The sequence below is a fragment of the Vespa crabro genome, chromosome 7 (assembly GCF_910589235.1).
Source record: "Vespa crabro chromosome 7, iyVesCrab1.2, whole genome shotgun sequence".
Lineage (NCBI taxonomy): Eukaryota > Metazoa > Arthropoda > Insecta > Hymenoptera > Vespidae > Vespa > Vespa crabro.
In genome coordinates, this window is record NC_060961.1 from 2,671,436 (window position 1) to 2,694,306 (window position 22,871).

Below are 22,871 nucleotides of genomic sequence, written 5' to 3' on the forward strand. Positions count from 1 at the left end.
GAATAAAACGATGATATATATATTAACGAGATATAATAAAGTTAATTAAGAAAAAATATAATTCTATTTTATAAATCGATTCATTCGATTTTTATCTATCGATCTCGATTATATTTAATGCCGAGAATTCATCTAATTTAATTTAATTTATTTCAAAATGATTTATTTTTTTGTTTGGTTTCTAGAATAATGCTGCCTCGTAGTACATTGTTATCCCTCTCACAAACTTTTGTTCAGTCGAATAAAAGTGCCAAGCAATCGAGATTCGTTTTGTTAGAGTTCCACTCGCTTCGTTCGGATCAAGAACGAAAAGGGTGAACGCCCTTCATCGTTCCGTTTCTCTCTTTCTTTTTTTTGGGGGGGAGAGGGTTGCGTTCAACATTGCATGGAACTTGCGCGCCACGTAGTTGAACAAGGTGAAAAAGGGCTTGCGCAAGCATTCTGTAATTACGGCGATTCGCTGCAATTAAAGCTCGGTTAGCCTTAGCCACGGCACGTGGATCGCGTGAAGAAATCCATCTGCCTTCGCGATTTTCTCCATTTCGAATTCTTCTTTATTTTTTAATTTAAAAGAGAGATCATTATAAAAGATCTAACGGTTCCGGTCAAACAAATTTCTAATATTTCGTACGAATCATTTTGTATTAATAATAACTAATAAAAATAATCATGTATTTGTAAAAATTTCGATACTTCTTGGAATTTTTATTTCTTTTTTTGTTTTTTCTTACAAACAAACGATCATTCCATTACCGTATGACTGCAATGTTTGTACTGTATCGAAAATGTTATCTCGATATCATACGAATGCACATAATTATATGACATTATTGTGAATTAGTTAGTTAATAAAAGAACGTATATCATAATGAATAGTTTTGTTGAAATATTATATCTGAAATTCACTGTAAAATGTTATTTCTTCTAAGGGAAAGATATTGTAAATATATAAGATAAATGATAAGAATATATAAGGAAAAAATGGATCGAATAAATCCCACATATATTATCATTGCTTCGTGTTATGCATACGTTCACATAGTAAATATGGAAAGAGTATATACGATCAAACGAAAAAAACTTCTTGAGATCGATTTTTTATTAGAATGCAACTCTTAGGTTGAAGCTATTCATAGCTTATTGAAGAAAGAAGTATGGCTTAGGACGTCATATTTGAATTATATCACCTTTTAGAGATATTGACGTTTGGTCCAAGCGGTCGAATATTCTACTGTTTCCTCTTTTTTGAGATGATTTATTAGAGATAATAAACTTAATAATGTAATGAACCGAAGACAATAAGACGTTTGGTTATTATTGTTAAGTTCTTTTTCTATCTTTCTTCATTTATTCTAACTATTTCTATTTCTATCTTCGTTATTCAGGTTAATGCGATTTTGGAGTAGGAAGTTTGGCTACTTGCCGTCGTATCCGACGAACATCAACCCATCCGGCCCTATTCAACCTTTGATACACGCCAGTTGCCAACTACTACGTGCGTAAACGCGCTCAGGAAGGTTCCCACTGTCATCTCGAGCTTTGCTAATTAGTGGCCTGTTTCGCTCTTTCTCTCCTTTAGTGTCACGGAGAATATGTTCGCGCGTTAACTCGTTGCAGAAATACGCCTCCTTTGGCTACGATAAGGTGCGGTCACTCTAGTATGTTCATTAAGCAAATAGAGACAATGGAAGGTAAACGTGAGAAGCGAGAAACGGAGAGAGAGAGAGAGAGAGAGAGAGAGAGGGAGAGAGAGAGAGAGAGAGAGAGAAGAATACAAAAATATCCATTGTCCTTTAATCGACGACTTTTCTATGCTCGAACTTTTTTAAAAACTTTCTAATAAATGCTTTTACATTCGATTACGTTCTATTGGCGGGTAATGATAGTTCGTCAGATGATGACGATAATAAAAGTCTTTTTTCATAATTATTCATAATGAGAAATAGATGACCTTATTTATTATTTAATTATGTTTATTTATGGATTTTCCATAATTACGAAAATAATTATTTATAAGAATAATAAATATACCCCCCTGGAAATATCCGAAACTTCATGTCAGAAGATAATAATAAATAAGACAATTTTGTTTTAGATTCTTCTTATTGTTATATGTGTTTTATTTTTAGTTTTATACACCTGTATGAATACGTTGTTTGTCATTATGTAATTAAATAATGTTCTTACCAATAGATAACATTCCTAAAGATTATTATCGACAAAGTAGTACGTAAAGATTTACATATACATATTTTCGTGCGCAATAGTCATAAAATTATTTTAGAATTTTATTTAATCTATTTATCTATTGAAATATGATTAACAATGTAAAATGTAAATACTTTAATAGTTTAATTAAAATTAGAAATAAAAGATTATTAAAATATGCAGCCATTCGGCCATTAATTATTCGCAGTTGCGTTCTTTATTTTGCAAAATATAGTCGTAAATGGAAATAAAGGATGCATTAAATATGATACTTTGATTTACAATATATTTTTTTGTAATACGATTTTTTTATTTGATATGCCCTGATATAGTTAAACTTTCATCTTTAAAATCAGACCTTATTTATTAAAATCGATACGCCTGGATTCATTGCTGTTGGATTCATGGAATAAACCATTATAAAACATGATGAACAGCCTTAGCCATTTTTTCCTTCCAATTTTTTTTTTCCTTTTGGAAACTGCTACTGCTTCGAAAAAAAAAAGAAAAAAAAAAAAAACGAAAACGATTTGAATCGGATGGCGTTTCAACGATTAATGTATTTTTAGCTCTCGCGAAAGTGGAGAATTTCGTTCGTTCCGGCAAATAAAAAAGTATATAGAAGGATGTAGGGACTTCCATCCGATTTCAATTTTTCGGCAATATTCATTCTGTGAGGGGATTATTCACGTACAACTCGTAACGTGATTTCGAATCTTTTTCCCGTCTGTGAAACATTAGATCGAAATCCATTCCGAGATCGTGAAAAAATAAAACGATCACAAAAAAGTCGTCCCATATGAAATCGATCATTTTACAGATTTTCAAATTAATCTTTTTTAGAGGAGAAAGTTAAATTGAATTAAAAATTGTATTATACTTATTGTTAAAATAAAATTTATATGGATGATTATTTGGATTAGGATAATCATTTTATCGATCGATTAATATAAACAGAATTGAAATTATTTTCAATTGTAATCTTTGATCAATTAGTAAGATTAAAAATGTTCCATCGATCAATGGAAAAGATCGTGTATGACGAGAGGGCGAACATAGATGTCTACAAGATGACATTACAATGTGGAGGAATGTCAAAGCGACCAGTCGCGTGACATTTCCTACCCGTAGGATCCGCCTTGTAATAACTTTGGTCGAGGCATGCCGAAGGCATGTCCTTCTAACATATACGTATACATACATCTTATGTATAGATGCGTACGTACACGTACCATCTATATACCATCGTACACTATCATCGTATTTACGGCTACCTAGTTATCTATTCGCTTCATCTACGTGCACGTATATCCGTAAACTCTTCTCTTTATCGTTTATAAGCGATATATAAGCCGATGTAATGAATCTTTTCTAACATTGAAATCATTTTCATAAATTGTACGAGGTTAAAATTACGAAAAAGATATGTGTATGTGTATGTACTATACGTATATGTATATCATTTCATGGATTTTTTTTATATTTTCAGATAATTAATGAATTCGTTGAAATGCTCGAATCGTTTTCATATATTTAATTATTTGAAAGATCAACATCGATGAAGATTATTATTTTATTGATAGTGAAAAGTATGCTTGCAATTTATCTAATTTCTTTTCTTTTTCTTTTTTTGGCAATGTAGAATCTATGGGTATCATTCTTAACGAGTATCATTCATGTAGAAGAGAATTCTGATAGTTTCTGGAAGATTTAAGATCGTGGCTTGAAGATCGCAAGGAAAATGTGGTCAAGGATGTAACGGAATTACGTCTGAAAAGTATTTTCAGTAAGCCACGTCGTTGCCGTTCTCTGCTTTTCCTCTCTGCTTCTACCCTCCGGAGAAATGATAGATGGCCAGGAACTATGTCGCAAAGCGAGCGAGCTTCGTCTTTTTGTCGAAATAATCTCGCGGTAGAATTTTAGTGGAACGCGATAACGTCTCCGCAACGACCCTGGGATGTTCTAAAGCGATTAATATATTACCAGCTCGTGGACGATATCTTCTTGGTTATTCGGCCATTATTAACGCATTTTGCTGTTAATTTTCTCATTTCGAGAGTCACCGGTGCAAGAAGATCTAAGTTATATAGTTGTCCTTACAGTTAACATATACATTTATATAAATGTAAATATATATCTTAAATGTCATCTAAAATGTGAATCGAAATGCGATTAATTTTATACGATCAAAATATGTATCAACGTTTACAATTTATCTTAATCAGAAGTCTAGACACCGAGACTACAGAAGACGTGTTTAATGATATTTAGTTAATATTCAAGAAATGTTACATTTTCTGGAAACATAAGAAAGACTTGAGATTAGTTCATTCATTATGAGATCTTTCGAAATCTTCATATTGAAGTTGGTGGGCATTAGTTTGAGCATTATTGTTAAAATAAGCTTTTCTTCTTATAATTTTTAAGATATGTATTTATTTTTAAAAATTATTACTTTCTCCTTGAGCAAATTTACAATCATCGAATTTAAAATTGAGGATACCCAAAGATTCCTTCATCAACGTATAATCCTTAAGGATACCATTGAGTTCGTTTTCAAAATCGTGCGAGTTCTCAACCGAGACGGTATACTTATTAACGTTCTTTAACGTACCTATCAATTTGTTTTCCAATCTTGCATCAAGCGTTTTCAGTTTTTCGTAAGAATTCTGTAAATCGCCAATTTTCGTTCTAAAATCAGAGTTTGTCTTTCTAAGGACCATGAGTTCGTCCTTCAAAGCGATTTTTTCAATCTTCAGGTTATTCACTTCTTGCCGAGCCTCGTCCAATCGTATTCCGAGAGTTTGCTTCTCGTCTCTGAGCTTTATCAACTCGATCTTAAGAGCTTTCAGTTCATCGAGAGCACGGCGAAGCTCATTGACGGTTTTGTCTTTATCAGTGATCGCAGCGTGCATGCTATCTCGCAAAATATCAATTTCAGCTTTCAAAGCACCGTTAACAATTTTCATTCTCGAGAGAATGTTAGTCAATGTATCAAACTTTTCTTTTAAATCCAGACCAGGTGTTAAAGTCTCCTGATTTGTCTCGCTTGGCGAAACAAGTTGTTGAGAATTTGGCTCGACTTGAGTTTCGCTCTCTTGACTTTTCATAGAAACTCTTCGAAATTCCATGATTTCTAAATGATCGGACCGCTTGTCTCTACTAGTATTACTTTTAATTCGAGCCAATTCGATTTTGATCTTCCTATTTTCGATTCTTAAATTAGTCAATTCTAATTTTAAACTTTCGTTCGCTAGTCTCAATTTTTTCGTATCATTCTTCTTCTTTGACTTGCCCTTGCCCTTGATTTTATCAGCTGATCTTTCATATTCCATAGTTTTTTTCTCATTTGTCTCCTCGTTTTCGTACAACCTAGTATCCTCTTCTTCGTTGAATTCCAAGTTTTGCAGTTGTTCGAGGAATTCGTTCGAACGAGCTTTCAACGCTTCGTTCTCCGAACGTAAAGCTTCGTTGCTAACTTGCAGACTTTTCGCATGATTATCAAGTATTCTGTACTCGTTCCTCATTTCGTTGTATTTCCTATGCAATTCTTCGACTGTTCTCCTCAGTTCGGAATTCCTAGATTTCGCTTCGTCAGATTCGATTCTCGACTTATTCAATTCCACGGAAAGATATTCACATTCGGTTCTCGTTTTATTTAGGTGATCCTTCAACGTGAAGTTCTCTTCATTGAGTTCCTTCGTACGCATTATCAGGTGATTCTTTTCCGTTGAGATCACGCGTAATAGAGCCTCTGTTTCGTTATTCTTTATGGTCAATGCATTTAGATCGTTGCTGAGCGTTGAATTTTCCGTTTGAAGATCTTTGAGCTTTTCGTTGGTTCGCTCAAGGACATTTGCGATCTCGTTTGAGCGTATTTTCCAATTGTTCGCTTCCTCATCTAACGATGACTGAATTATTTGGAATTTTGCCACTTCCTCCAAAAGCGAATTATTTTTCATATTCAATTCGTCGATCATTGATTTAATTGACTTTCTTTCGGCTCCCAGTTCTAAGATTTCACCCTTCAGTTTGTTATTTTCTTTATCGTAACGATCAACTTTAGTTTCTAAAGTTGCATGTTTAGATAACAGCAATTTGTATTCTTCATGAGTCTCTTCCATCACACTCGATCGTTGTCTCAGCATTTCGTTTTCTGAAGTTAAACGTACGACGTCGAGCTCGATCTTTTTACTTTCAGAATTCATCATATCGAGCTTCTCTTTCAGATCATTTATCGTATTTCTCGCTTCATTCAATTTACGTTCTAATTGTTCACGCAAATTTTCTTTCTCCGACGTTTGCATTGACTTCTTCAATTCTTCGTTCAATTCTCTCGATACTGCTTCTAGATTTCTCTCAAGTTTCAATTTTGACGCACGAATTGTAGACAATTCCTCGTTTCTTTCCTTCAACAGTTTATTCATTTTCTCGGTTTCCGTGAATAAATGCTTTTTATCGTTCTGTAGATTCTGTAGTAAGACATAAATAATGAACATTTATACGAAGTAACATATATACGATAAAGGAATCGTTACCTGTAATTGTGTTGTCGAATTATTCAATTCGGCTTTCATTCGTCGCATCTCTTCCAGCCGATTTCTCGAATCCTTTTCGAATTCGTCGATCTCCTTGCTAAGGTTCGTATTTTTCTCTCTCGTTTTCTCCAATTCCTTTTTACCCCATTCGAGTTTTTCCTTTAATACACTCATGATTTCCTCTTTATTCGATAATTCGACTTTCGACTTGACCAACAATTCTTCCAGTTCTTCGATTCTTTCCAATAATTTCGTGTCGTTGCCAGAATAAATGGTACCTTCTAGATCCCTCGATTGAGAACACAATTCGTCGATGAGTTTTTTCAATTCTCCGAGCGTTTTCGGCTGAGACGTTCGTGGATTATCTTCATTTGGATTTGTATCAAATTCGCTGATCTTTCCTTTGCATCTCTTCAATGTCTCTTCCAACTCTGTTAATCTCTTAAAGTACTCGAGACAGCTAGTACCACCTAGTTTACAGTTAGCCACGGGCTCGATCTTCAAGTATGCAAGCTCGATATTCGTTTGTTCTATAATTTTCTCTAATGTTTCTACACTTTTAACGTAATCCTTCTTTATTTTCAATTTCTTCTCGTCTTTACATTTTTCCGTGAGAATTAAAGAATTCTTTAATTCCTCGTGCAATTGTCTTAGGATCAATCGAACTTCGACGATCTTCGTTACGTAACGAAAGCAATCAGGATTGCCAGTAGTTATAAGGGCACGTCGATCGTTTCTCAGTTTGTTTCCCAATTCGTTCATCGTCTTATCGATCTTTCCAATTATTTTCATGTACTTCCAAAAGTCGAAACTATTATTCCAAGAACTAACGTCAATATTTTTCTTAAGATAATCCACGTTCATTTTTAATCGTCGCAAAATATTTTGGAATTCAATGATCCTCTTACGAAAATTTTCTGGATCGCCGGTTTTGATTCTTAACATGGCTTTGATCTTATCGATCTCGTAACGCAATTGTCCATTCTCGCAATTCGATTTGTAAAGATCCTCGTTGGCGTTCACTAATTCCTCTGAGAGATTTGGCACCGTTACAGCAACTCTACCTATGATATCCTTAAAAATGATCTCCATTGTACGATCGCCACTTGCAAATTCTCGTAATTTCGATTTTAATTGCTCGATAGTCTCGATATGTTCATTGCCATTCCATCGTTTCTCTTCGGCTTCTCGAACTCGTCTCTTCAATCGTTGAATCTCATTATTAAGACGCTTTTTCTCATTGGCGAATTTCTCTTTAATCTTAACGATATTGTCTCGCAATTTGCACGCAGTCCCTCGCGTTATATCGTTCTCCGCTTCGGCCAATGCATTTCTTAAATTACTTATTTTCATCTCGAAGCTATTGCCACTTTTAGTAGACATTTTTAATTGCTTCCTAGTTTCAGTGAGTTTATCCTTTTTTTTTTTTCTTCTTGTTCCTTTTCCACGTTCTTCTTTTCGTCAGTCTCGTGTGATCATCTCGACGAAGTTTTATTAATAATCTTTGAAGGTTAAATGTTTTAATTTTATTTCTTTCTTCTTTGCAAACAACTACTATTTTACTTTCCTTTAATGATTTCTCGCAAGAACGCACAATTCTTATCGTATCTCTCCGTGAATTTATTTCCTTTATTTGAATTCAAATCGATAGGGTTAAGTGTTACTCGAAATTAATTACTTTTTAAATTTTCTCTTCCTTCCCCGGTTAAATACTTGTATGATTAACGTTCTGAGAGATTAGAGAAACGAGCAATCTCGATGATATCGGGGATACTTCGCATTTCTTCGATCATTGACGTCAATTCGTAGCTGTTAAATTATTAAAAATGTAATCGGCTCGCTTCGGTGGTAGATTCACTTTCGAACGATGATGCATTGTGACTCTTTAGCGACACTTTTGTTCTCTCCTACGAGAGAGAACAAAATTTATATACGCTTTAATTTATAACTTTTGACCAGTGATTTTGATTGAAATGCCCGAAGTTTCGTATAATACGTTGAAAACAAAGTTCGATCATCGATCTTATTACATCTCGTTCTTCTCTGATAGTCAATGATAATCGATCGATTATTATTATTTAAAATAAAAATCAGTTGAGAACATATTAATTTATATACTTATCACTCACGTATATGTTTTACACGTCGAAAACATTTTCTTCGTCGTTCGCAATTACTGATAGAATTTAATTGACGATGTATATCGTTCGATAAGATCTTCGATGTAATCGGACATGACTCAAAGTACTCTCGAAGCTCTCGAAAGCAAAGGAACGAGGGTATCGTTTTCCAAGTTACTCGATATCGGATCGCGTTATAAGAGACGATAGTATAACGAGAAATTGCGAGAAGGAGCGTGTTCAATGAAGCGAAGAGAATTTAACGCGAAGTCACTGTGTCGCAAACGTCGATATAATTCTTCGTTCGGAGAAATGAGGAAAGTTACGTTCTCGAGAACCAGAGAGTATGATTTTTCGAGGGATGAAAAGGCACTAGGCGCCTTCGAGTCGAAAGAGAGAAACTTTTCAGGCCTTTTTAATTGCCCCACTCACGATCAGATATGATGAAATTTTGTTCTTTAAAAATGAGACGTTTCTTTGATTCCTTGCTCGATTTAAACCAAATTTTTAACAAACATTATTTCATTATATCTAAGTTCTTCGGACGGCACATGATATAGGATTATTGAGAAAAGGTAATTAATTTAATGACGATGAAAGAAATGAACACAGATTAAACTTTACTATCTGATACGTCAATATATTTTTAAATTTAATTATACTTCAAATTTTATAATTTGGTAAAGACAATTAATTAAAAGTTGATTAATATCTATTTCTAAAGTCAAATTATTTGGAGAGCTTGATTTGAAATTATTTTATTATTATAAGATAATTTCCTTTATTATATCCTTCATTAAGATACTATATTTTTATTGACATACTGATACAATCTTTTTTTTTTTATGATTAAATCGTATTAAAAGAGTTCATGAATATGAAAAATCGAGGTTATCGATCAATCGACATTGTTAATCGATAATAAAAGGATAACGCCTATATTTGATTGACGTCAAGGAATCCCTAAGATTTAATGTTAAGTTTTTATCGAAAAAGTTACTCATGCTGACATAGTTTCGCAGCGAAGTAATGTGTTAGGCTTTTTCCATGATAACTTAAAATTCTCGTGCAACTCACTCGCATCGGTGATTCGACGACAGTGAGAGCAATAAAAAATATCTGAAGTGTGAGGGCGTAACCTAAAAAATTTCTTTCCCTTTTTTATTTTAACTCTTTCTTTAATCTTTTTCCTTTCTTTTTCCTTTTTTTTTCTTTTTTTTTTTTTTTTTTTTTGATTAAAGAAGAATGGCAAACCCAGGTGTTTGTCCGTGTGGATGCGACATACCACCGTCTCGTGTTTCCTTACATTCACCGAGCGAGCCATGCTGTTGTTGCGTCTATGATCCTTTCAGTGATAATTCGAAGGAGTCAGAGATCCGGGATCTTTCGTTTGCCTTAAAAAAGCTTGCAGTAATGCGCTGCCAAATGAAGAAATGGCGGATGGAGAGACTTCAGCTTGAAAGCGAAACTAGGTCTCTGAAACAAGCTCTACAATCATTCGGTACCATCATATCTTGAGTGTTGCGTTGAACAAAGATATATATATATATATATATATATATATATATTTTGTTTTTAAACTATTTTTATTTTTATCTTAATTTTTTTTCTTAGGGACACTCGTTTTCTCTCCCTCTCTCTTGCACTCTCTTTATTTGTCTCTTCTTAAATTTTAGCTTGTTTCGCCCGTGATTATTCGCTTCTTTTTTATGAAATAACTAGAGAAACATTTGATTTGGTCGAAATAATGTCTCAACGCTTTGTAGGCGTTGATACGAACGTCGCGTTAAAACCAGATCCTCTGATTGTGCATTATCGCCAAGAGAACGAAAGACTACAAAATGCAAATGAAGAGCTCAAGGAAAAGCTGAAGAATCTCGATGAGAGTCTTGCCGAACGTGAGTGTTGGGAAGATCCTGAAGAGGAGGTTATATATGTCAGGGAGAAGATGAAAACGTTGAAAGAACATTTCGTTGCTGAAAAGAAACAGTAATTTATTCTTAACTATGTTAATTATCTAACATCAGATTAATAAAATGTCAAGTAGTTGTATTAATTAAATTTTATATAACGATGAACATTTATCCATATTACCTATATATATATATATATATATATATATATATATATATATATATATATATATTATTATTATTATTATGTATACTGTTATTAGTAACATAAAGTAATAATTATATATTATATGATGTTGAAGAATAAAACATGAAAAATATGTGTTCTAAAATAAATTTCATTATAGATTTAGAGAGAAAATAAGCGAACTGAAATTGAAATTGGCTGAAGCGGAAGATGATACTTCTTGCGCAGCTTTGAATCGTCTCAGAGCAAAATTACGAGAATTGATGAAGAATGGTGAAGAGGCGGACCGGCAGGTCGCGGATGTCGTCGAAAGGTCTATGGATACGATGGTTGATCTTTCGAAAGGCTGCGAGGAATTGAAGTTAGATAACGAACGACTTTACCGGTTATTGAAAGATCTCGGTATAAGTCCAGAGGAGATCGATGAATATCTGAAGAATCTTGCCGATGATCCTGCAATCTACAAAAGTAAGATTCCTATTGATTTTTCATTATTCTCGACGAATCAATTTTATGAAACTTCTGCTCGTTTTTTCTTTTTTTGCTTTCTTCTTCTTCTTTATTTTTTTTTCTTTTTCCTTTTTCTTCAAAGTTAGGAAAAATGTTTATTCTTTTTTTCTAGTTCAACAACGTTTTGATTCTATATTTAATTTGTCGAGTGAGATAAGAGATTCTGTTAAGTAGTATTAAAAGAAACGATAACGATAAGTCGATGACGATGAGTTTCTACGATGACGTAGAAACGATCGAAGATTCACCCCAGAACAAGTTGCTGAATCTAGAAAAAAAACTGAAAGATTGTGAGGAAGCTATGAAAGGTATGAGGGGACAGCTAGACGAAAAGAATACCATCCTTGAGTCTTTAACGAAAGAGTTAGACCAAGAGAGAAGAACTTCTATCGCTTTTGCATCGGATCTCGATAAGGTTTCCGTAAGCTATAAGACTCTGATGGAAGAAGTAATTGCGGCAAAGACGGAACTTCAAAGAAAAGACGAAAAAGTAAGACCTTGTTATCTCTCAATCGTTTAACCAGATCTCCGATTATACATTATTAATCTCCTGGTGTAGTTTTAATTTTTCTTTTTCTTTTTTTTGTTTCTCTTTTATTTTTGTTTTATTTCTTATCTCATAAAATATATCTTGTATATTTAATAAGATTGATTATAATGAATTTCATGTTATTTCTTCAGATATCCAGTCTCATTCGTGAACTTCGACAATCGATGATTGATTTGAACGGTACGAATGATAATAATTAAGTTTTTGTTATGGACAAGGTTTAATCATTATCGTGATGTGTTTTATCTCGTTTCATTCTTATAGATTTGAATAAGGTGCAGAGAGAAATGGAGGAAGTTAAGCCTCAACTGTACAGTATCACAGTTGAGAGAGATGAACTTTTGGATGAATTAGTGAAAACACGTGAGATCGTTGGAGAAAGAAATGACGAGATTATCAAGATCCTCGAATTGAAGGCAAAATCAGAAAAGGATTGCATTGCAAAGTTGGCCGATATGCAGGAAAAAATGAATGCAAAATTGTCGGAGGAAACGAACCTGAAGAAGGATATCTCTGATTTAGAGAATGAACTTGTACGACTTCGAGGCATGACACAAGATGTAGAAGAGCAACGGGCACTTAACGAGGAGTGTTCGAAGAAAATTAAAGATTTGGAAAATGAATTGACTTCATTAAAAAATATCTTAAATAATTTGAACAATGAAAAAGATAATTTAATTTCGGAGTTAAATAATATGAAGCTCGAAGGGGACAATTTGAAGAAGCTACTTGCCGATGAAGAAAAATTGAAAAATGATCTTAGTAATAAACTCGATGCAATCGAAATAGAGATGGGAAACTTACGTAACGAAAATTTAAATCTCGCCAATCAATCGGAAGAATTACAAAGGGAGAAAGAGAGGAAAGAGAAAGTTGAGGAAGAAATTAAACGTTTTGAAAGTGAACTTGATTCAGCGAGGGCTCAGAAGGAGAAGGCTGAAAAGGAAAATGCAACATTAACCGAGGAACTCGCGAAACTCGGCGAAAAGAACGATAAATTAATAGCAGAAAACGAGTCACTCAAGAGAAAAATAGAAGAGCTCGATGGCGCACTCGAGGCGTTGAATAAATGTAAAGAGGAAAATAATAGTTTGAGAGGTAGGATAAACGAGTTGGAGTCTATAAATAATGCATCGAAGGAAGAGAGTGAACGAGCAAAGGCGGATGCTGAGAGGATAAAGAACGAGAGTATAGCAATGAAGGACGCTCTTGATAAAATGATAGAGGAGTTGGATAAACTTAAAGATGAAAATGAACGGCTGAAAATGCAAAATGACGAGAATAGTCGGCTTAAGCCCGAACTAGAAAATTTGAGGTCTGCTAATGAGACTATCAGAAAAGAATCAGAGACATTAAAGGCAAAGCTGAACGAAACGTTGGATGAGTTAAACGCTGAGAAATTGGCGAGAAGTAACATTGAGAAAGAATTGATGGCATTGAAGAACGAGTTAAAGAATTTGCTCGATAAGATCGACAAATTGAAGGAAGAAAACGAAGCTCTCAAAGAAGAGAAGGAAGAGTTGAAGAAGACACTCTTGAAGTTTGATGATGACATGTCAAAATTGAAGAACGCCAATTGGGATTTGAATAAAGAAAACGAAACGTTAAAGGCTCGAATAGCCGATTTCGAGGCAAAGATTATTAAATTGGAAGAAGAAATTGACCATTGGAAAACGGAGAATTGTAAAATCAATTTAAATGTTGAAAAGTTGAAAGGGAATTTAGAGAAAGCGATGAAAGACTTGGTCGAATGTCAGGTAATGATTCTCTTCGTTCCATTAATTTATATCAAAGAAAATGTGAATATATGCAACTTGGTTATGTTTTAGGTAGCTAAGAAATTATTGGAACAACGAGTTTTTGAATTGGAGGAGGAAAATTCGAAAGTTCAGAAATACAATGCAGACATACTGTCCAACCTGGATCATCTAAAGAAGTCTCATGAACTCGACGAATCATCGAAAGAAGAATGCTTAAAGGATCTCAATAACACAAGGGAGGAGAATAATAGTTTGAAGGATGAATTAACGGCATTGAAGGCCGAATTATTGAAACTTAGAGATGAGAACAAAGATCTGAAAATTTCGCTCGCAGATACTATGAAACGGTTGACGTCGGCCGAAGCTGAAATAGAACAGCAAAAGGCTGAGATATCAACATTGAGAACTGAGAATACTTCGATGAAAGGGGAAGTTGAGAGATTGAAGGCCGAGAAGGAGAAATTCTCGGGAGAAGCAGCCAAGTTAGGAGCGGATTTGGCGAGGTTGCAAAACGAGAACGACAACCTAAAGATCGGCCAACAGAAGCTAGAGGAAGATTACGGTAAACTTCGAGGTCACGGAGATGGGCAAAAGATCGAGATCGATAAACTGAAGTCCGAGTTAGCTGAGGAAAGATCGAACATTGATAAACTGAAAACAGACTTATCTTCTTGTCGGAAAGAAAACGATGAAATAATGACAGAGTTAAAAAGGTTAAAAGAAGAGAATGAAAAGTTGAAGAGTCAATTGGAATCAGGTAAACAAATTTTATTAGACACGGAAAGTAAATTGCAGAATATAGAAAAGAAGATATCGGAGATGGAAAAAGAGAAAGTTAGTTTTCTCGATGAGTTGAAAGATCTAAGATCGCAGATCAATAAACTCGAAGGACAATTGGAGAACGAAAAAAATGCTAAAGAATCTGCAATAAAAGATTCTCTAGCTTGCAAGGAAGAATTGGCTGCATTGAAGGAAGAATTGGCCAAACTGCGTGCCGAAACGGGAAAATTGCAAGCTGAAGCGGACACATTGAAAGCCCGTGCAGCCGATGAGATTAAGCTGCTCGAAAGTAAACTTCAAAAAGAAGCAGATTTGAAATTGGACAATGAGAAATTGAAGAAAGATCTTGCAGAGTGTAACAAGATGAAGGATGCTGCGTTGAAGGAAATAGAAACTCTACGAGGTCTCGTTGCTGAACTGGAGAAAAAATTAGATCAATGTCAAAAGGATACGGAACAATTAAGATCGGACAACGATAGATTAAAGAATGATATTAGTAAGACACGTGAAGATCTTAAAGCATTGGATACGATTAATCTTCAATTGAAGAAAAAGATGGCGGATGATTTAGATGCTTCGAAAAAAGAGATAGATCAATTGATATTGAAGTCGAGGTTAGAGTTAGATACTCTAAGTAAAAAAGGTCAGTTCTTATCTATACCAGGTTTATTACTAAAGTTATTTAAAGTTTTTCTTTCTTTCTTTCCCTCTCCTTTCTCTCTCTCTCTCTCTCTCTTTGTCTTTTTCTCTTGATCTTCAATAAATTTTGAACATTTCGATGTAAGAATTAAGTAAAGTAATAGATTGATATTATTTAATTTCATTGTTTAATTTAATAAAAGATAAACCGATGATTTTAGATGATAGTGATTTTACAATCCCAATCAAGGCGTTGAAGGAAAAAATAGAACAGCAGAATAACGGTAAGAGACGTTCAAAGTTCAAATAGATATTTTCCTAGTATGTAAGAATTTTAACGAGCCGAACGATAATGATCACGAAGTATTCGAAACTTTTAATTGGCGACGAGTTTGATGCTTCTGAATAAGTCTGTGGCTTTGCGAAGTTAGAAACGACAGATGCACAAATACAACTTCCAGGAAATAATGTCGATCTGTAGCAGTTTTCGAGAGAATGTTCTAAAGTCACGATTTCGAGTTCGAATTTCAATTACTGTAATTGAATCAAATTTAATTCCAACTTAAAATTCATATTCTTAATTGATAGTAAAGTTACTTATATATTTCCCATATCTATTTTTCTCTTGGGAATCAAAAGAAAAACATAAATTCATTAAAAATGTTTCCAAGTGTTCCATTGTTTTCTTAAATGACGATTTAACGATAAAAATCAACAATAAAATCAATTCTTTGTTCTTATAAATCGACTTATTCGAGTAGGTGTGAACCGTTTGAGGGATTACATTATGTTTTTACTTGGAAAAATGGAAGAAAAGCCGAAAATGGTTTCGTTCTTCGAAGAAGAGGACGATGATTTCGTTCGAAGATTAATTCCACCTTTCGATGGATTAATTCCGATTTCTCATGAACTCTCCAATAATATTTATCGTGCTGAAATCGAAATACAGGAATTGGATGATTTACGAAAACCTACGAGAGAGGATGATGTTTTGGAAGAGGTTAGTGAAACGTCGACAAATATAATTCATAATTTTTCCCTCTGTCGTAATTATTCTCTCAAGAGATGTAAATACTCATTTAAATGTTTACCGATATTTTATAATCAAAAGTTTGATATTGCAAAAGAAGTCTTTAAATTAATTGCTGTTATTGTTCTTCTGTTCGTATTCGCGAAGGTTTCAATATATCAAACAAATACTTTATTTAAAGTTTGAACATCAAATCTTTTAAAATATGTATTGTAGCAATGGAATGTTTATTTTTTGCGTATGACCTTGAGATAGAGAAAAAAGAAAAAAAAAAAGAATAAAGAAATTTCATCATGTGTATTTAACAATTTTAATTTTGAGGAATTCGATATATGTACATTTATTAATATTTTATGTTGTAAATCAGTCATTTTGATAGCCTTTAATTTTCTACTTGTAGGTAGCGCGTTTGCATATCCATTCTTATAGCATGGTATCAGAAGCTTTGTTTACGAAATGACGTTTAACATTACCAGGCATAGAACACAAATCGTGTAATTACAGTTATTAATTAGTTCGTGCAGATCCAAGCGCTTGGCACTTTCTGACGCTGATGTGTCGCCATCAAGCCGTAATAATAACGTGCAGTTCAGAAATATCTATTATTATGTGATATATATATATATATATATATCGTCTATGTCTACTGTAAATTTTTATAATTTTATTTTTCTAATGTTGAAAAATGAAAACTTATTATAATAATCATTTAGAAATTAATGGAAGACGAATTGCTCGAAGAGGAAGAGAAGCCTCCGCTCGATGTCGATGATTGGTTAAAAGTTAGTATACATATTAGAAATAAGATTAAAATAATAATTATTGAATATTTAACTCTCTATAATCTGTATGTGTATGTGTGTGGATGTATGTATGTGTATATGCTATATATGCTATAGACATATTAAAGATGTATCTTTATATTTGAAATTTTATTTTATTTTATCGCTAATAATTTAATTGTTATTCCATATTTGAAATTTCTAATGTTTCTGAAGCAAAAGTTATAGTATAGTATAATTTTATATTAATATTAGTAATAATGTTATTTCCACATTATATTAATATTTGTTTAAATACAAAAAAACAATTGGTTTATAGAGAGTTAATGTAATAGAAATAAAAAATATGTAATGATAAATCATACTTTTTATATGGATTATATTAAATAACCAAATTCATTATACCAAGCTATTCTTTAAATGTAAATTTTAATTAATTAAAAGTTAATGGAAAAGTGTAAGTGTAAGTAAAAAATAAAATTTCTTTTCAGTCATTAACACTAACAGAAATGGCGGATCTTCACGATAAAATTTGTTTGCTAACGTCAAGTATGGTTCGAGACGATCGCGATGCACCAACCTGCATTACAGCTTTTATCGGTCCTTTTCCCGGACAAAGTCCTTCTCAAGAAGATTACGATGTTTTGAACAAAAGAATTGCAGCGCTACAAAGGCAAATAACCGAGAAACAAATGGAGGCGTCTTGGAAGCTGCAGGAATTAAAGAGGGCTCTTCGTTTCGAGCAGGCGAATCTTATACGAATATCCGACGAAATGAATTTAGAGAGAAAACGAAATCTGGCTCTTCAGCTTACTATGGACGATGGGATTCTGACTTCGGACGAAAATTAGAACATATTTATGTTCAGTGTATTGTTGTTAATATTTGTGCCATTGTAATCACCGGTATGATTTCGATCAAATAAATATCATATATCTTTCGAAATAATTACATTGACGTAATTATTTTGATATATAATATAACATTACCGAAATAATATTCTGTCTGTTTTATTTAAAATATCATTTTTCTTTTTTTTTTAAATTAAAAATAAAATTAAAAGAGAGAGAGAGAGAGAGAGAGAGAGAGAGAGAGAGAGAGAGAGAATACTACCTAATATTCTATACTCTAATAACAAGACTAATTATTTTTAAATAAAATAGAAATATTTTAAATAAAACATATACAGAATTTTTTCGTTTCGAATAATATGTACATTTTATTTGAATTGAAGATAAAATGTCTATTTTTAGAAAAACAATTTCTCTCTCTCTCTCTCTCTTTCTCTGTCTCTTTCTCTTTCTCTCTCTCTTTTTCTTCATCAAGTAGTTTCGCAAAGATTACGAAAAACCTATCATGAAAGTCCGATTTAGTACTTCATGCGATTGTGGCTTTCGATTTCGGAAGAGGAGGTTGCGAGAGATTCGATCGCGATTAATTCAATTGCATTGGACTTTGGTGGCTGGGTGTGGACGGAAACGAGACTGGATACGAGAGTGGTAGTAGGCACATCGACGATGCTTTCGTAGTGCGTTGTTCTGCACAATTGGAAGCCGACCGACAAAGAGTAAACATATAATCGAAATACGCCAATGGATCAAATGTTAAATGTATTGTTGTTGGGATTCGTTTAACTGATGTTTCAATCATTTTGAAATCGAAACAGTCTTCATGAAATTTATTTGAGGATTTTCGATTACGAATACGAATCTTATTATTACTTTAATTCCCTCTTCAAATCGTCATTCATTTATAATAATCTTTGATACGATAAAAAAAAAATATATATATATATAATGTGTAAATACAATTTTCTCTTAGATATGACAAATATTAATACATATTAAATTTATCAAAAAGTCTTATCAATTTTGCAGTGGACGATTATTTTTATATCTTTTTATAATTTTTTTTTTTTTTTTTTTTTATTTCTTAAACATCACTTTTTACGAACATCGGCGAATACAACGTTTTCTCCATTTTCATAGTTTCACAGATAATCTATTTTATTTCCGCAACAGTCTTTTTTTTTCGCTTGCGTAGAAGAAAAAAGTATACGATAACGTAGATGAATTTTATCGGTTTCCATTTTTTCTTCATAATAAAAAATGATATTACGTTGTTACTTAAGATAATTTTTTAGATTAAGATAAAATCATTTCTTAAATTTATCAAGTTTTGTAAAAAAAAAAAAAAAAAAGACTATTAATACGCAGTAACTTATACTTATTTACAATACGATAAACTTTTGCAAAGATCTTCTAATATCAAGTTGATCCCATTCTTCGACGTTTCTATTAGCTTCAAAAGAACACACTGGGATATCAAACGGGATGACTGTAGTTATAACAAACTTCAATGCCGTCTTTTCATAACATTATCTTAACTTAGCTCTTTATTTCTCTCTCTCTCTCTCTCTCTCTCTCTCTCCATTTCTCTCTCTTTCCTTTCTCTCCCTCTTTCGAAGTTACAATACTAACTTGGTGCACTCCTAGTTACGTCGTTCGTTCCAGGCTCGCTCGTGCGAGCTTTTGTAAGCGGCGAAAGCCGGATAGTCGAGGGTAATGAAAACAGGTCACGTTATGCGCCTCTTTGTGAGCGCACTGGGCGAATGCCAATGTTAACAGTCGATGGGGTATTCGGTGCGGTTCGAGCGTTCTTCGCGATACAGCGGCACGCCACGACAGTGAGCGTGATAACAAGGAAAGATCCAGGATTAAATAGGAAAGGCTATCAGGAAACCGGTCGATTTCGTTATTTTGCTCTGATCAAACGTTCTTTTTACTTACGTTCACAAAAAAATCAACGATTGATCACATTCGATTGCTTAATTTCGCTTTCTCATTTATTGAGAGAGAGAGAGAGAGAGAGAGAGAGAGGGAGGAGAGAAACAAAAAGAAAATAAACAGTACGTTTATTATTTAAAGGAAATTAGAAAATGATTAACCTCTTTTGAAAAGAATTTAATTTTAATTTTAATTTTATTTTTACTTTAATAACATTAAAGAAAAATTGGTTGTAATAGTTAAAGTAATAGATATTCATTATTATTTTATTATTCGTTAATGATATTATATTCATTAGTTTATTATTAATGTTAATTAAAAGGGGATCAAAAAGGATCTGATTTGACACTATGCTTTATCTTTAATAATATTAAGAAAAGGTATTAAAAATACTTTAGGGAAAGGAAGGAGTATTCATTATTATTTTATTATTCGTTAGTTAAATTATATACATTATTTCATTATTAAAAGGGAAATTAAAAATTGATTAAGATGATTTTAATTTGATCTGATTTTTTGTTTTTTTCTTTTTTTTTTTTTTTTTGTTTTTCTTTAATAACGTTAAAAAGAAAAGTTCTCAGTACTCGAACGAATATTCTTTATTATTTCATTATTCTTTATTTATATTCATTAGTTCATTATTAAAGGGAATTATAAAGTTATAAGTTGCGTTAGTTTAGAACGGACCGAACTTGATTTTATTTTCTTTTATAATAACATTAACAAATGTTCGTTATACTTGAAAAATCATGTTTTACATGCTACAAAATTCGTATTCTTTCTCTTCCTTCTTTTTATATAATTACGAGATATCACGTAACGTGTGTTATATAAAATTTATTTTTTTCGATGGTATTGTATTAATTATATACGGCTTTTGTATTTTTCTTTCATTCATTTTACAAATGTTGTTTATTATTTTAAAAACAATTAATTTCTTTATTTGACCTTTGTAGGTTTCTTTTAATAATCATCTTCATAAATTAATAACTGTAAATTATAGGGTTTCATATAGAAGTGTCAATATCGTGATTTGTTACGTATATGAGTAAGAACAATAATTAATGATTAACCGGAAACAACAATGAGTAAGATTCTATCGCGTTAACGTGAATCAACATTTCGTGTCAAGTCCTTTTTCCTTTTTAATGAAATATCTGATTATATAATGGATTATGGTAGCATGAATGTCAGTAGTTGCTGTGAGATAGTCGTGACAAGTGTAATAATGGACAGGCAAATGTTACTTCTACTAATTGGATTGTGTACACTTCGATCGGTATTAGGACAGGTAAAAATTTTTGTCTTGTTTTAATATAATTTACGAAAATATTCGAGAAAAAATTTTTAAACGAATATAAAAAAGTATATAAAATAATAAATATAAAAGTGAGAAAAATATAATAAAGATATTTATATATATTATATATAATTATTCTAAGTTTATTAAAAATTTCATAAAGAATTTGTTTATTCTTCGAAAAATAAGGATAAAATGAAAAATAATTTCTTTTGTTTGCAGTCCGATTTACAGATTATAATCGATAACATTGATTTAAAAGTAAATGAGGAATACATTCAAAGTTGTAAAGTAGAACCTTGCGAGACCAGCGACATGGTACCCACATTAACTATCGACTGTCAATTTATTAAGGAAGTACCTGAAGAAGCTATAGTAAGAATGTTAAAACTATTCAAATTTATTAAATATCATAGTAAAAAAATAGATCTATAATTTAAGAGAATATATAGGATAATTGCGGGTACGCAAAATTTTTATTAATGCTATTTACATATATTTGAATATATACAATGACAATCTTTTTCATTTAATTACATTTTTTAATATATGCTATTGTTTAACATGTTTTAGTTACACCTTGTCTTATATGGAATGAATAATGGCGAGCCTACTGATCCAACTGGTATTGATATAGAAATGAGTTCGTGCCAAATGGTAAACGATACTATAATTATGGGTCCGATTTTAAAGGCGATGAAGATGTCCTCAAAATGTCCATTACCACCGGTAAATCAATTTCTTTTTATTTTGGATCTTTTGAATCGATAATTTTTAATATGTTTATTAATGAATTGAAATGATTAATCCAAGAATTATTATTAACCAATATTAATTTATTAATCATGACTTTTTTAATATTTCAGACACATATGCTTCTGGATTGTTTTGTTCTACCGATGGACGAGTTTCCTGATTATTTTCCATCTGGAGAATACATTTTCAATATTGTTCTCTATCATAAAATTGTTAATCTGTTTGTAATGGATGTGTATTTGACTTTATATTGATATAACTTTTTATTATTTCTCACTTCTATATATTTCGTCAGAATTTTTATCAATTGATAGTAAGTATTTTTTAAAAAAGTGGTTAATATATGTGAATATTTTGATCAGTATAAACAGTTAAGTGTCAGGGTTACGTCTGGATTATGCGTCACTTATATTACATATTGATATTTTGTTATAAACATTAACCATTTATTAAAAATATTGATCAAATGTTTAAAAATACTAACACAATAAATAACGGCTATTATTTCTGAATATTACTGTAATACTTTCCGCGATAATATAATAACATTCGTCTTTATTAATGTAACCCATAATCTTTCTATGATTCTAACATCTGTATGTAACTAGAATATAGAATTATACAAATTTTAGTTATTTTCAATTTTATTATATATTTGATTACAAGAATAGAAGAATAAAATTCATTCCGCGATATGCGAATACTTATATGCATGTATTATATAAAATATATACCTACAATAATTAATTAGAATCGAATGTTAATTGATTTTCTTGCTATGTTTTTCCTTTTTTTTTTTCAACTTTCATTTCGATGTAATTTCGAACTTCGTCAAATAAATAATTATAATCAATATATGAAAATGAGATGAGAGGGAGAAAATAATTAACATTTAAGGCTGTTCATCATTCTTGCTTTTATAATGGTTTACGTCATCAATGAGATTAGGAGTAATTCTTGATCGAATTTGATCAACAAGATTTCATTTTAAAGACGAAGGTACAATTTAGTA

At 32.1% G+C, this 22,871-nt stretch overlaps 3 protein-coding genes across 3 annotated transcripts; 2 read left to right on the forward strand and 1 right to left on the reverse strand.

Moving 5' to 3' along the window:
* Positions 1 to 4,649: 4,649 nt before the first annotated feature.
* Positions 4,650 to 8,129, reverse strand: LOC124425616 (repetitive organellar protein-like). The gene is made up of 2 exons (XM_046966169.1): positions 6,747 to 8,129; positions 4,650 to 6,680 (listed from the first exon to the last, which is right to left on the reverse strand). Exons 1-2 carry the CDS (start codon positions 8,127 to 8,129, stop codon positions 4,650 to 4,652), a joined length of 3,414 nt encoding a protein of 1,137 aa, XP_046822125.1.
* A 1,982-nt stretch (positions 8,130 to 10,111) lies between these two features.
* Positions 10,112 to 17,868, forward strand: LOC124425617 (myosin-2 heavy chain-like). The gene is made up of 12 exons (XM_046966170.1): positions 10,112 to 10,367; positions 10,633 to 10,855; positions 11,127 to 11,434; positions 11,707 to 11,966; positions 12,158 to 12,206; positions 12,291 to 12,617; positions 12,696 to 13,783; positions 13,856 to 15,209; positions 15,427 to 15,489; positions 15,967 to 16,205; positions 16,949 to 17,017; positions 17,509 to 17,868. The coding sequence occupies exons 1-12, from the start codon at positions 10,112 to 10,114 to the stop codon at positions 17,866 to 17,868; spliced, it is 4,596 nt and encodes a 1,531-aa protein (XP_046822126.1).
* Positions 17,869 to 19,822: 1,954 nt separating this feature from the next.
* Positions 19,823 to 22,490, forward strand: LOC124425370. The gene is made up of 5 exons (XM_046965635.1): positions 19,823 to 19,925; positions 20,986 to 21,094; positions 21,326 to 21,478; positions 21,677 to 21,832; positions 21,970 to 22,490. Exons 2-5 carry the CDS (start codon positions 20,987 to 20,989, stop codon positions 22,111 to 22,113), a joined length of 561 nt encoding a protein of 186 aa, XP_046821591.1. The 5' UTR covers positions 19,823 to 19,925; position 20,986; the 3' UTR covers positions 22,114 to 22,490.
* The last annotated feature ends 381 nt before the right edge of the window (positions 22,491 to 22,871 follow it).

Bases quoted from the DNA above. Each gene is read 5' to 3' on its own strand.
- LOC124425616 (XM_046966169.1), bottom strand. From the start codon at position 8,129: ATGTCTACTAAAAGTGGCAATAGCTTCGAGATGAAAATAAGTAATTTA. The intron at 6,681-6,746 runs GTAACGATTCCT...GTCTTACTACAG, and splicing joins ATTCGACAACACAATTACAG to AATCTACAGAACGATAAAAA.
- LOC124425617 (XM_046966170.1), top strand. From the start codon at position 10,112: ATGGCAAACCCAGGTGTTTGTCCGTGTGGATGCGACATACCACCGTCT. The intron at 15,210-15,426 runs GTCAGTTCTTAT...CGATGATTTTAG, and splicing joins AGATACTCTAAGTAAAAAAG to ATGATAGTGATTTTACAATC. The intron at 15,490-15,966 runs GTAAGAGACGTT...TTATTCGAGTAG, and splicing joins AATAGAACAGCAGAATAACG to GTGTGAACCGTTTGAGGGAT.
- LOC124425370 (XM_046965635.1), top strand. From the start codon at position 20,987: ATGAATGTCAGTAGTTGCTGTGAGATAGTCGTGACAAGTGTAATAATG. The intron at 21,095-21,325 runs GTAAAAATTTTT...TTTTGTTTGCAG, and splicing joins TTCGATCGGTATTAGGACAG to TCCGATTTACAGATTATAAT. The intron at 21,833-21,969 runs GTAAATCAATTT...TTAATATTTCAG, and splicing joins CAAAATGTCCATTACCACCG to ACACATATGCTTCTGGATTG.